At 38.5% G+C, this 14,883-nt stretch overlaps 1 protein-coding gene across 1 annotated transcript in view; it reads left to right on the plus strand.

Annotated features, from left to right (window-relative positions):
• Positions 1 to 14,883, plus strand: part of cntfr (ciliary neurotrophic factor receptor) — a 204,909-nt gene that overhangs the window by 153,729 nt on the left and 36,297 nt on the right. Inside the window, exons 5-7 of the mRNA XM_055209097.2 lie at positions 2,028 to 2,145; positions 7,703 to 7,869; positions 9,899 to 10,062. Coding sequence (XP_055065072.1) covers positions 2,028 to 2,145; positions 7,703 to 7,869; positions 9,899 to 10,062 — 449 coding nt within the window. The remainder of the gene's footprint in view (positions 1 to 2,027; positions 2,146 to 7,702; positions 7,870 to 9,898; positions 10,063 to 14,883) is intronic.

Raw genomic sequence — 14,883 nt, forward strand, 5'->3', positions numbered from 1 at the left:
TGCAATAGAACGCTGCGATATGTCTTTGTTGTCCCTTTTAAAACATTCTGGCCTACCAAAAAAGGATGAAAGAAAGAAAAAATATAAATGGGCACAATAGATGTGTTGCTAGGCTGCAAATTCTCACAAAAAAGCAACCTTCTTTTGTTTTGTGGCTTTTCGCTCTTTGGAGAATGTCTTTGAGATCTTCCTCTGTGCGGACGGCCATGCATTCTTTTTTGGGAAGGTTAAGGAATTGAAAGAGGAGGGTTCCGGTGTTTTAAGCAGTCAGGGACGAGGGTCTGTGAGCTGTCAGTGTGCTCATTTGGCCTGAGGGTAAGGAAGACCTCCTGTTGTCTGAAGTTTAAAGAGGAATGCACCTCCGGAGGAGAAACATCCAGTAGCTCGGGCCAGGAATGCAAGGGCAAATGTTTGATACTTCTCCTTCTGCAACCTCGTGCCTTCACCTCCGTGAATTTCTTTCATCTGCTCACGTTGAGATTTTATTTCAGGGATACAAGATCTTAGTAATGCTAATCTATCCGATAATGTACGGGGGGAGGTTGCATGTTTTTTTGATCAATATTTCTGTTGTTTTCTAAACAAAAGGCCAAAACTCAATTGGTAATTGATTCTCCAAGACTAATGACTAATGCGTTGAACAAGCTGTTTTGCACAAAAACAAAGACGTAATCATTTATAAAGCAAAACATAAGGATAATAGAGTAAAAATGATTTTATGTATATTAAATAAATAAATGCCACAGTAGGGTATTATAGTTCCCATGGTATTGCTCTATGATTGTGTTCTTTAAAAAGTTCTCTTCTCCGTGTCTGTGTGGGTTTACTCCGGTACTACAGTTTCCTCCCACATGCCAAAAACATGCAAGTTAGGTGAATCGGAGATAACAAATTGCTCGTTCCCTAACAAGTGTAGGGATTAACTTTTGTGTTTAAACTTGTGTATGTATTAACCGGTTTTCACCATAAATATAGCCATAGATGCTTGAATGGTGTGAAGAATAAAGAATGTCTTAATATGTACAGTACCACGTAGATACAGAAATGTAGACATTTGGCACCAATATGTACCTTTGATGTACTAAAAGGCACTCATTTGTACCAATTTGTACCTCTGAGGTATAATTATTAACTGTAAAGGTGTACTTTTTAAAAGGGTACCACCCCAGCTAGGGACCCATTTTTGACCATTTTCTCCTGACAGTGCAGGTATTGATAATATTCTGGCACCCAAATAAAGTCTGGGTCCCTCGTTCAATGTCAGCTTGTTGTTTTTTGTCCTGTTTCATCACATGCAGCGAAAATAATAAGTCATTGCTTTTTAAAAAGCACACCTGTTTGCAGGAATAAGGATGCCTTATATCAAATATCATTTGGAAAAGGTTTGAAGTCACTTTAAAATCAATCTATGTCTGCTACTTTAAAAACACTGCAATTTCTTACGAATTCAAAAGATACATAATAGTTAAAACATACAGTGCCTCTCTACAGTCTCCTCGCACAGAAATCAAAGCCAGTCTCATCAAATTTCATCAGGAAGGAGTTGTATGTAAGCTGGCAGCTTAGTGCTGTGTTTAGAGCAATCAAAGCTCAAAGGGAAGCCCAGAGGTTGGCTATAAAGCAGGTTTGTTTCTTACAGACTCATGGTTTGTTGGGCCCCAGAGGGCCAATGGAGATGAGGACGAGGAGAGGAAGGCACTGAACAGCTAACAGGGCCTAAATCACCCTCCATTTCACAGAGAGACACATGGGAAGGGCTAATCTTGTACGTCACCCTGGCAACCGGTCCAACTCATCAGTTTCAATTTTGGCAGTGGTGGGCATGGTCCAGTGGAGCTCTAAGAAAGGACCCTAATCTGGAAGGAGGGCATGGGCGGTTATTACATTCCCCCATTTATCCTTTCCTGCTTAATGCTTGAGCTGGGGGAGGTTCGAGGGGTTACACAACTAAAGAAACTGGGGAAATTGTTGGAAAAGCTTATAGGTGATAAAGCGCTGACGTTTTCACCTTTCTGCTTTATTCACAGTTCCACCTAAGGAACCGCAGGTGACGTGTCGATCAAACACCTACCCCAAAGGATTCTACTGCAGTTGGCATCTTCAGCATCCTCCAAACATACCTACGGATTATGAAGTTGACGTCCAGTAAGATATTTTCCTTTTTTTTGCAAGCTTCATCTCCCGTCAAACCTCGGGTTCCCGTTTATTCCCATCTTGTTTGTCATGTCACCTCTTGTCATGTTCGAGACACAGCAGGCTCATCTAATTCAGTGATCTATGTGGCCAGACGCTCTCCATAGAGAGCTGATTAGGTCTGTCTGGCTCTGAGTGTTGGAACTTTAGGAAGCATAAGTGGACCCTCAACAAGAAGCCTCTATAGAGTATCCCTGCACAGGGATTGCATGTCTCTCAACCCCTCTCTCTTTTTTCCTGTCATTAACTGTATCTAGCCTTATCCACTGTCCCAACTATTTAAACCTGCAGAGTTAAGATATCATTTTAAATGCTGTATACACTCACCTAAAGGATAATTAGGAACACCATACTAATACTGCGTTTGACCTTCTTTCGCCTTCAGAACTGCCTTAATTCTACATGGTATTGATTCAACGAGGTGCTGAAAGCATTTTTTTCAAAATGTTGGCCCATATTAATAAGATAGAATCTAGCAGTTTGAGATTTGTGGGATGTACATCCAGGGCACAAAGATCCGTTCCACCACATTCCAAAGATGCTCTATTGGGTTGAGATCTGGTGACTGTGGGGTGCGTTTTAGTACAGTGAACTCATTGTCATGTTCAAGAAACAATTTAAAAATGATTCGAGCTTTGTGACATGGTGCATTATCCTGCTGAAAGTAGCCATCAGAGGATGCGTACATGGTGGTCAAGGGATAGACATGATCAGAAACAATGCTCAGGTAGGCTGTGGCATTTAAACGATGCCCAATTGGCACTAAAGGGCCTAAAGTGTGCGAAGAAAACATGCCCCACACCATTACACCATTACACCATTGCATTAATGAGAAATAATCCTAATAATCCTTTAAGTGAGTGTATTAAACAACTTAATCAATCATGTTATCTTTTATCTATGTTGTGGTGTTCAAAAATGAAAAGTTCAGATGCTAAAAAATTGTTTTCAGTAATTTCGCTTTAATGGCAATGACTAATGTCATTTAGTCATTTAGCAGACGCTTTTGTCCAAGCGACTTACAAATGAGGTAAACAATAAAAGCAATTATAGCAACACCATAGTTAACATAATTATAGTACCATCAGAGGATGGGTACATGGTGGTCATAAAGGGATGGGCATGATCAGAAACAATGCTCAGGTAGGCTGTGGCATTTAAACGATGCCAAATTGGCACTAAGGGGCCTAAAGTGTGCCAAGAAAACATCCCCCACACCACACACCATTGCATTAATGAGAAATAATCCTAATAATCCTTTAAGTGAGTGTATTAAACAACTTAATCAATCATGTTATATTTTATCTATGTTATAGTGTTCAAAAATGAAAAGTTCAGATGCAAAAACAATTTTTTTTCTGTAATTTCACTTTAATGGCAAAACATTTTTTTAGTCAGTTGAAATGCAATATTTTCACAGAAGTCACTTTAGTAATTTTATTGGTATTTAACAAATTTGTCCTCTGCTGCAAAACCAAGTGCATACAAGCTATTTTGGCAACAACAAAAACACCACTTCTAAAAAAATCCACTTCTTTGGACAATACATAGTAAACAGTTGCAAAATCACTAAGAATGCAACTTGAAACATTGCAATGTCCCCTCAATGTGTATGAAGTAAAGCGTGCAAAAATGTATGAGTTAATCAAAAAACAATAACGAAACCCTACCCTCACCCCAACATCACAAGGGTCATGGCAAATCGTACAAAAAATGTACAAATGTGGTCAAACCAATTAATACAAATTTTAGCCACCTTGTAAATGCAATGCGATAGCATTGGGCTGCCACATTCGGGTTGTATTCAGGTCCAAGTACTCACAAGGGATGCAAAATTGAACGTGATCCGCAGTCATTTTACATTCTGCTTTTTGGCATAGGATTTTTCGTTTAACGACTTTACTTACTCAGAGGATGTGGCGTTTAATGGATTCTGCCAACAAATTGGCATTTCTGAATGGCCTAAAGTGGATTTGAAATGAAAATCTTAAGAACATAATATGTGCCGAGAGCATTCGGTTAACATCATCAGGGGTCTCATTTATAAAACTGTGCGTAGGATCCTTACTAAAAGTCTATGTACGTACAAAAGCCAAAAATGGCATACGCCAAAAAATATTAAGACTTTATATTAAAACAAAGCAATGTTACCTTTATAAATCACAGATCACCTGCAAGTGTAAGTACATGAATCGTCCTCAGATCCCACCCTGCAAGCCCATTTTCCCATCAAGTTTGTTTATAGATCACAACCTTTGCGTGGGAAGTTGCGTACGCACATTTCAACCCTGTTTTGTGCGTACACACGCTTTATAAATGAGACCCCTGATGTTTAGTGGCTTTTGCATCTGAGCTCTTTAAATATTATAAAAATATTCATCTGGCAGATGCTTTTATCTAAAGTGACTTACAGTGTATTCAATAATGCTTTTTTATCAGTATGCATGTCCTCAGAGTTCGAACCTATGACCTTGTTGTGTTGCTAATGCAATGCTTTACCCACAGAGTCAACACTAGAATACATTATAGTTTCAAAGACACAAAGATTTAGTGCTCTACACACAGTTATCATGCATGCTGGACGGCTGCTTTTCTTTTATAAAACGGAAAGTTCTGGTTCTTGATTTTGATTGGCTGAGCCACTTAAATGCCTATAGAAACATACATTTGTGACCTTATTACATCAGTGTTACTGCACCACTGTGTCTTTGTTGATGCACCTGTGTTGCTTTGCAACCAGTTTGTTGAATTGTTTTTGAAGAACTACATTGTTTGGAGGAAGAATATTTTTTATCATCATCATCAACATTTTTTGTTGCTGTGTGTTAATTTCATGAAACCTTTTTAGATAACCATTTATTAAAACCAATGAGCCTGAAGCTGTGGTTTACAGTGAATTTAGAACAGCTGCATTGTGCCTAACAACACCCCTTAGCTGTTTTAATATCACTGTAAACCAATGTCAAAAAGGGACTGAATTTGCGTATTTGTATTTTATTCACATTTTGAGCTAAAATAAAATTCTCCCAAAAAATCTAAGCAGGCAATTTCACAGCATGCGCTTCTTTATTAATTTTCAATAGACAATTTGACACATTTCAGCTGCAATTACAAATAATCACTCCTCCTTTGATGGTTTGACTAAAATAGTATATTAAATATAGACTTTAATCAGACAACAGTGACCTCTATTAACCCCTATTATCGACAACGTAGGGGGAATTAATAAAATGTATGTTTTGCACGCTTTGCAATTTAGGCAACCTTAATACTTACATAAAAAAACGTGTAATACTACCACATATTATGTGCACCAGACATCAACTACACGCCAGACGTACAGTAAATGATCAATGCAGGAGTCATTATAGCCTGTGTGCACAGAGCACATATCTGGAGATTTAAAGGTCAACCATAGACAAGACCTCTGCCCAGATGCTCCCCTCAGGACAAGCAAATGCCAGTCTCTTATTCAATTTCTGATGCTATCTAGTTATTATGTGGTTCAGATGTTGAACATCCAATTGGGTAAATGTTGTTTCTGTCTGAAAGAAAAAAGTTGAATGACATTCATTCTGTGCCACAATAACTTGGTTGTACTGTAGCTGTCAAAAACGTTTAAAGAAAAACCAGTGTCATGATTAAGTTATGGAACCCAATTTACTTTTCAAAAAATACTAAATGATCTTCATGAAGATTGGTTCCATCAAGGGTTTCTGAACGTCTGCATTCTTTTTCTGATGTGGTTGGAACGTCAAACTAAAATACTCTGACAGTGTTTCCTGGCGCCTCTTCGTCATCGTAAAAAACAGAATTATTATGTGGAATTTCAGTGGAATTTAAGGGACACTCCACTTTTTTGAATATACTCATTTTCCAGCTCTTCTAGAGTTAAACATTTGATTCTTACTGATTTGGAATCCATTCAGCTGATCTCCGGATCTGGCACTACCACTTTTAGCATAGCTTAGCACAATCCATTGAATCTGATCAATTAAATTTTATTTATATAGTGCTTTTCACAATTAGTAATTGTTTCAAAGCAGATTTACATTAATAGAAGCAGGGGAAACACAGAAAAATCGACAGACAACATAAGTAGCAAAATACACAGCTATGAATAAACTTTACAAGCGAGCGTATTAATAATGTCTTGTATACAAGAGGGTGCTAAGTTAAGTCAATGTCGGGTGACTCCCCGAGATTGAAAAAACCCCTAGGAGAAATACCTCCCGACCTTTTTAGTCTGGGAGGAACAAAAAGTCCTAGGAGGGAAAAAACCCTTGGGAGATATCGGGTATGTAAACGGTATGTAAACGGATAAGGAGAATAAATGGGTTCCGTCGGTGATCGTTGGTCGGGCATCGGCTGGGCACCACGTTGAAGGACGGCCAGTGGATCAGTGGTGTGCTGACCTCCACGGCAGCCGGAACTGCGTCTGTTTGTCTCAATTAGGGCTGTGCAAAAAAAAATCTATACAGCTAACTATCGTTATACATTTTTTACACGATAGTGAATCGATATTTCAATCTCTACTATCGATATTTTAAAACAAATCTAATCCCTCTCTGTGCGTCAAGCGACCTCCTCCTCCGCTGCTGTTGTCGCTGTCCATTTGTCAGTCATATACGCCCATTCGGCCAATGTCTCAAAAGTTAGCGGGAGTGAGAAAATGGCAGAAAATTTAAAAACGCCTGCAGCTTTCAAAGCCGACGTGTGGACGCACTTTGGCTTTAAGGAGAAAAAAATCAGCTCTATTTTTTACATTTTTGATTAAAAAAAGAAAAAGTATTCCAATGTATCGCAACGCACAACGTATTGTATTGTATCGTGATACATTGTATCATGCCCCATGTACTGTGATACGTATTGTATCGTGAGGCCTTTGCCAATACCCAGCCCTAGTCTCAATGTCCTCAGGTTCGACGATGAGACAGGGAGAGAGAAACAAATTCCTATTAGCGTAGGGGCCATTCGCATGTATGCAAGTGTCACACAGTGTTGTGTTTTAATATATGCTTGGTTCTAGACAGGCTAGCTATTGCGGCATTAGTATATTACCCAGACGAGTTATGTGAATGCTTTGTTCAGACCATTAGATCATTAGCATCGCGCTCAAAAATAACCAAAGAGTTTCAATATTTTTCCTATTTCAAACTTGACTCTTCTGTAGTTATATTGTGTACTAAGACCGACGGAAAATTCAAAGTTGTAATTTTCTAGGCAGATATGGCTAGGAACTATACTCTCTTATCTGGTGTAATAATTGTTTGAAACATGAAATTGCAGGCTACTTTACATACTTTTTTGTATATTATCAAACAACGCTTGTCCGATCTGACAGCGCAGCTTACTGTTACTCTAAGCAAGCTTACTGTTGTGAATAATTTTAGCTTTAGTTTTGAACCCTGATTGTTTATGTACTTGCTCATATTTGTATTTTACCAAAGTTAGTTACAGTTTTAAAAGAGGATGTTGCTAGATCTCTTTGATTCTTTTCTGTTTTTAGGCATAACCAGAAGCCTTTAGAGGTAAAAAGAGATGAGGATCATAAGAACAGATTCCATGTGAAGTTTCCAGAACTCTTCTCCAGCTTTCCATACCGAGTCAATGTCACAGCGGTGAACGCGCTGGGCAGAGCTTCTACGGCCATCAGCTTTGAGGAATCAAGTATAGGTACAGTTTGAATTGAATTTGGATGACAAAGTCACTCGTAATAAATTGGAAAGTGATTTTTGATTTATTGTGCACGCAGGAAATGTTTTGTGTCATTAAACCAGCAGATGTCAAGATGGTTTTTAGGTCCCAATTGGAAACAGATCAAACAAAGCTTGTTAAAATTAAGCCAAACTGTAAACTATATCACATTTTTAACACCCAGCCATTTAAATACAGTCAGTGTGAAACAGATGTGGCAGTAGGATATTCAAACAACGAGAAGGATTTTTTTCAGTAACATTTATTTGCTATATACATTTATATATAATGATGCTTACACTTTTATTTTATGACTATTTTGTGACTACCATTGGTGTCTAGCAATTGGCAGGATGGTCAGAAGTACAACAACCAATTGATTTTAATTGAATAGTTTTCATTACTTTTCATTTTAACACTGTATCAATTTTTGAACACTGCTCTGTGATTTTTTTTGTGATTCATCGCTTAGATTACCCAACCAGTCAATTTTAAAAATGCATGGTTTTGCACATCCCTAATGGTGCATGAAGTACATGATGTTGCATGGTGTTTGTTTTCACTAGATGAATCCAATCATTATAATAAAGTCGCCAAATGAATGTTATCACATCTGATCTATTCATATCACTGAGCCAACTAACATTAGCTACAATAATAATAGACTTAGTCGCCAGTCAGAAAGCACGCTTTGCTATCTCTGCATGCATTGCATGGCCAGGCTTTGACCTGCAAATATTTAATAGGGATAACCAGGACTGACCCGAAACATCTAGCTTACTCTGGGAACCAACAATCACCTCCTTATCTGAAAAAACAACACCAAGAACTGAGGCAAAGGGGAGAAAATATCTTTATTTTCTTCTTCGCTGGTTGGTGTGTTGTTAGAATGGCTGCTGGCAGCTTAGTGAAGTTTTTACATGCATGGCTACATGCGTGCTTGATAGTAATAAAAATGCTAATGCCATCCGGATCACTGCATTGACAACAAAAATATTGGCGTCTCGCTTCTAGGGTATATTTTCATGAAAAATTGATTCGTTTTAAGAATGCATTTGCCATGTAAAAGCTACTTGATTTGATTTGAGAATAAGCATATACATTTCAATGACAAGCAGGCTACTTGTAGATGAAACCATATCAAAGAAATTTGTGGAGGATACAAAGTGAAGGATGCACCCCTTTATTAAGCTCTGAATATGGCAACAAGATGATACTAAATATAATACATTACAATGAACTTACTAAAATACAAAAGGTTTAAATCAACCTATATGTTTGTTAGGTTGGGCTGTTTTAGTCACATGACACTAGTTAAAGCTAGCTTAAACAGATAAACACCAGCTTGAATCAGCCTTACACAGGCTAAGAGTTTGAATCCACAAATAAGGATGGTTTAAGATGGGTTTGTTTCTCAGCAGGCTTAGCATAGCCCTCCGTCTTAGCCTAAAAAATTAGCATCCGAATAGCCGACATCTAAACAACATCTACAGTGTTTGAAAGTCGTAAAGAGTGTTTAACTCACGCTAGGTCACGGCCCAAGTGATAAATCCTGAAGCCACTATACGTCCGCCATGAATAGTAAAGGGAACGGGGCTCAGAAACATCTCTTTGTCTTCATGTGTGTGTGTGTGTGTGTGTTTGAGAGAAAGTAAAACCGCAGAGCAAACAGAACGATCTTGGGCCACCACAGCTAGACAGAAAGAAAAAGGCCACTCTGTTGCACTCTGCTTATTTCCCATAAACCTTGACACCAAAACGCCCTCCTGATATTCAGAGGCTCAAAGGACATCACAGTGTGGCTTCTTAAAAAGACGGGTGTATTAGGTTGAACCGATTTTCTGCTCAAAGAGAGAATCATAAAGATAAAACATCAACGGCATTCATCATTTATCTATTTCTCGATTACACAGTTTTGATGTTCCAAATCCCATAATTAGATTATGAGACTTTAAATTAAAATATATTTCGCTGGACAGCTTACATTGAGGTCCCTTTGGTCCAACAGTGAAACCGGACCCCCCTGAGAAGGTGGTTGCCAAACCTGTGCCCAATAATGCACGAAGACTGGAAGTGACCTGGAGTAGCCCTTCTTCATGGCCCGATGTGGAAACCTTCCCGCTGAAGTATTTCCTGCGCTACCGGCCGCTAATTCGAGACCAGTGGCAGCACGTAAGTCCATCTTCAGTGTACTGATATTTTAACGCCATCTCATGGCAATTCGTACGTATTTTACGAGGTGGCTAATTTGTATTCATTCGTACGACCACATTTATATTTTTTTCTACAATTTGCTTTTGCCCCTGTGATGTTTGAGTTGGGGTTTTGTTATTTATTTTTAAATGATAATTGTATGTTTTAATATGATTTATCTTGTACAACTTCTTACAATTTAGCCAACTTGTATAATATGTAGGAATTTTCGTGAAATCAGGCTGGATAAACCAATCACATAAAATTCCTGCATGGGTATTGATAGTTTCAGGGTTCCCACAGGTCCTTGAAATCCTTAAAAGTTTGTGAATCTGGGGGGAACGTTTTTGAAAATAAACATACATAGATACAGGTCATTGAAAGTGCTTGAATCTATTTTGTGCAAGATGTTTTCTGAAAAAAATCCATATTATTCCCTGTGTAGTGTAGGATAACAAAATAAAAATTTTAGACTTTTTAAGCACACATGCTAAACTGTTCGTTTTAATTGCTTATATCTTCTGTATGTGAATGTCGATTCATACCTAATGCTTTTTTGCATAGCTGTGTTTGACACATGAAAACGTCTAGGGTTACGTATGTAACTTTGGTTCCCTGAGAATGGAACGAGACGCTTCATCTCCCTTGCCATACTTCCTGCGTCCGTGTAACACTGCCTTTGGCAATATTTCAGAAAGCGATGTACTTCCTGGCTCCCCCGTCACCCTGTCTTTGTCGTTAAGCCTCACCATTGGTTGAATTTGATATACACATTCAGATGCACTTACCCCTGGAGGCGTCCCCAAAATGTCTCCGCAGCGACGCAGCGCGAGTTCCCTCGAAAGGGAATTGTAACAATGTATCTTAAAAGGTAACACGATGTAACCTTGCTCTCACTTGAAATGTGTCCCCACATTTAGTCTTTTAATTTGAGGGTATTGGACCTTGAAACTCCTTGAAAGGTCCTTGAATTTGAAGTTAACTAAGGTGTGGGAACCCTATAGTTTAAACCACAAAAAATACTTTTCATATGCAAAATTTTGCTCTTGAGACTGGTCAATATGATCTTGTTGGTGAAGTTGGTTGACCAAGGAGGTCTTTTTAGTTAAGCTGGTCAACTAATGTGATCAGGTCTCCACATAAGCCCAATTGTGTCCTTTCAGCTGCATAGTATGAGATCAGTCATGTCCGTTGGAAACCAATTAGCTCATTAAGAAATCAATCAGTTTTTACCTGGAGCAACATATTTTGGGTTATGCAGAAATGTAGGCAGAGGAATGTATACCAAGTAAACCTGTGTTGGATATGTTGTCTTAAAAATGAAAAAGGCCCAGTACACCAACCAGTCAACAATATCTCTGATATGGTAAATCGACTGCATTTATATAGTGCTTTCATAGACCAATGGCCATCCAAAGCACTTTACAATTTGCCTCACATTCACCCATTCACTAATACATTCATACACCGACGGCGGTGTCAGCCATGCAAGGCGCCATCTAGCTCGTTGGGAGCAGCCGGGGTTAGGTGTCTTGCTCAAGGACACCTCGACACTTGGTCAGGTAGAGGCGGGGATGAACCACCAACCTTCCGATTTGTAGACAACCTACACAAACCACTGAACACTGCCGCCCTGATATGGAGCTGTCTTGACATTCTTGAATTTATCACTCTTACATATCTGAATGTAAATCATACCTTGTGTATTATTTATTAATGTTACACGATTGAAGCATATGATCAGTGTACTGCATGGCACTAAAAAGTATTTATGAGGTGCATTGTTATTCTAAAATCGAGCCCACTTTCTATAGTTGTAAAGAACCATACTAACAGTGACAAAACAATCGATCAAATTTATAATCCCTGAAAATCTTGTCATAATTGACACCTCCGTCAACATCTGTCACATCCCAATTCTTCTGTCAAATCCTAAATGACAGGCAAAAATTTAGCTTTTTTGCATTTCAATTTTACACAGAGGAACATTTTGGTACTACCCAGACCACAAAAGTACTGAAAGGCGGTGGGTGGATCTAAAATCTTGGTGTGCTGTGATGTTAAATTGATATGGATAATGTCGTACAGGGTACTTCACCACTGAGCATCTTGTTCCCCCATATGTAATCCAGCTACTAAATTTCACAAGTAACTATTCCTCAGAGCTGCACAAATCCTGTTTCAGTTGTTCGAGAGCTCTACTGCCCCAAAACAAACCGTATCGGGCCGAACACAAGCTCATATCGGCCTGCAGCAATGACCATATTGAGCTCCATCACAACGAGGTGGAAACCTCATCAGTCTTTTGCAGGGCTGCATTTCAGCTGCACCTCATATGTGCGCTCATGTAGTGCATCACGGCAAGAGGGCTTCGAAGGGATGAAAGAGCCAGCTCGGCACGGGGGAAGCGCGGTGTAGGAAGCCATTCATTCTAGTGAGGAATGAGACAGATGGCAGTTGGAACGGACCTCGCTGAGCGATGGATGCCTCAAAGCTGCCGGGATCCGACAACAAAATGTGGGATGGAAACAATTAAGTGCTCTCAAATAGCGCATGATGTCCCTGAATGGAGACGATTAATAAAACACTTTGAATAATGTGACGTTCAGTATGTTGCAGATACACAAGTACAATTCAGTTACCAGAATCTTCAGCGTCTGAGTTATCTTATCAACGCTTTCGAAACCAGACACTCTCACAAGATCACCACAAACTTCCAGATTAAGGAGGTTTTTTATACACACATGCACAGCAAAAATGTGCATGTCGTTTAGATAAAAGGTACAAGTTAATTTCGGATTTGTTATGTAAATTGTCAGGTAACTACTGAGTGGTGGCTAAAAGATGCAGGACAAAAATAGGACACCATCTGTTTTAAAATCACGTAGGCTTAATGAATTCCGCAAAATCTCTAAGGAATAATGTTAGATTCACTGCAAATACTGGGTTGTTTTAACCCATTGTTGGGTCAAATATAATCATGCTCTGGGTTAATTCACCTATCGGCTAAGCTTGCCCCTTTCTGACCTCAAGTTGGGTTGACAATAACCCAGCTTCTTTAAAGTGTGGTAATAAATAAAGCATTTTTTCACAAGGAGGACTGAATTTTAAGATTTGAGATATACAGTAGATAAAGTGGTTGGGACACATTTTGCTGCATGTCAGTTTTATCACAGTTCCACATACCTGTATATTATCATTTTGATCTGTTTTTTAAAGAGACACTATAATAATAATGTTTTTATTTTATTATAATAACATAATTATAGTGCAGAATTGTAATTACAGTGGTTCAGATGAATGGCTGGACTCCACCAGATCAATGTTTCTGCTCGGTTGTAATTGATTTGAGCAGAGATGAAGAGACTTATGGTTCTGTAGAGCTTTAAAAAGCATTGACATTTACCACAAATCCACGAGTGAAGAAAGTGTGGTGTGAATCTATGAAAGATTTGCATAAGTTCACACCCGCAGAGTGATGAACTTTGCGACTTTCCATTTCCTCAGAGGTGCGGAGAAGAGTCTTTAAGATGCTTATTTAAAAATCGGAACAGAAGGGGAAACGGCGACCTTCTCTTTTTAAAAAAATTACTGAGAGATTTACTAAGATTGGATTGCCATCTCCGATAGCTTCGCTTATTTACACATGTTGTCTGTGTTGTTTTAGCACCTAGTTCACAGGAAGAATTATGGAAATCAGATAACAGGGCAGATACTGCACAAAAATCTGTGCTGATTGCAGTTTGCACAGTGCTGTTTGTGAATAGTAGGTTGTACTTTACTGGATCTTCTCACTATTATTATGCTCTTGCCTGACATTTGATAAGACAAATATCACATCATTATTTCGTTTGGAGATAGTAAAAAAATACATGAAAAGGATTAGTGAATAAGATATACAATATATCTACACTGTAAAATTTGAAAAGTTGGATCAAATTAAAAAAATACTTCAATTGGTAACACCTAAAAATGTATTTAAACTTAAATTGATCACAAAATATTTTTCACTTAAACATAGAGGGCTCTATCATGCAGTGCAATGCGCAACGCAAGTGTCTTTTGCTAGTTTCAACCCTGCGCAATTATCATTTTGACATTTAGCGCCCCGTTGTTTAAATAGCAAATGCATTTGCCCCCACTTTTGTGCCCCCGTTCTGGTCTGAAAACAAGGTGTGTTCAGGTGCATTGTTGGCGGGTTGCTATTTTGAGGCAACTAAAATAGACTACGCCATTGACCAACAAAAACCTGGTCTACGTTTTTTTATTTAAAGAGCGCAGTAAATTATGCGCCTATAAACAGGACGACAACGCGGGTTTGCTTATCACATACATGAATGTGAAAAACGATTTTAAATATGAAAGATTAAAGGATTGAATGTAAAATGTTATTATTGAGTCTCTTGGACATAAATGAGAGCCAATTATGAGACGTTTGAAGGCGTAAAGAGCTGCTTCACCTGTAGCCTGGTAAGAAAAAAAATATCCTTTGCTTTGCTTTGCTATGACTGAAAGAAAACGTCTTTAAAGGTTTTAATCCAAAAAATTAAAATTTCAATAAAAATGAAAACAACACATTTTTTAACATTATTCTTAAACTGGGGATCTTCTTCCTCCGCTTAGTTTTCCAGTTCTACAAAGTCCGTCATCGAAATAAGGACAAGACATAGCACCAGCGCAACTGGCTTTTAAAGGAGATGAGAGATAAGACTCTCATTGGTTTATTGCACGTTATGCCCAAAACACACCCATTACTCATTAGGAAAATAGGAACAACCCTTTCAGACCGTGCGCTCGGCA

Source organism: Misgurnus anguillicaudatus, chromosome 12, assembly GCF_027580225.2.
Source record: "Misgurnus anguillicaudatus chromosome 12, ASM2758022v2, whole genome shotgun sequence".
Classification (NCBI taxonomy): Eukaryota; Metazoa; Chordata; class Actinopteri; order Cypriniformes; family Cobitidae; genus Misgurnus; species Misgurnus anguillicaudatus.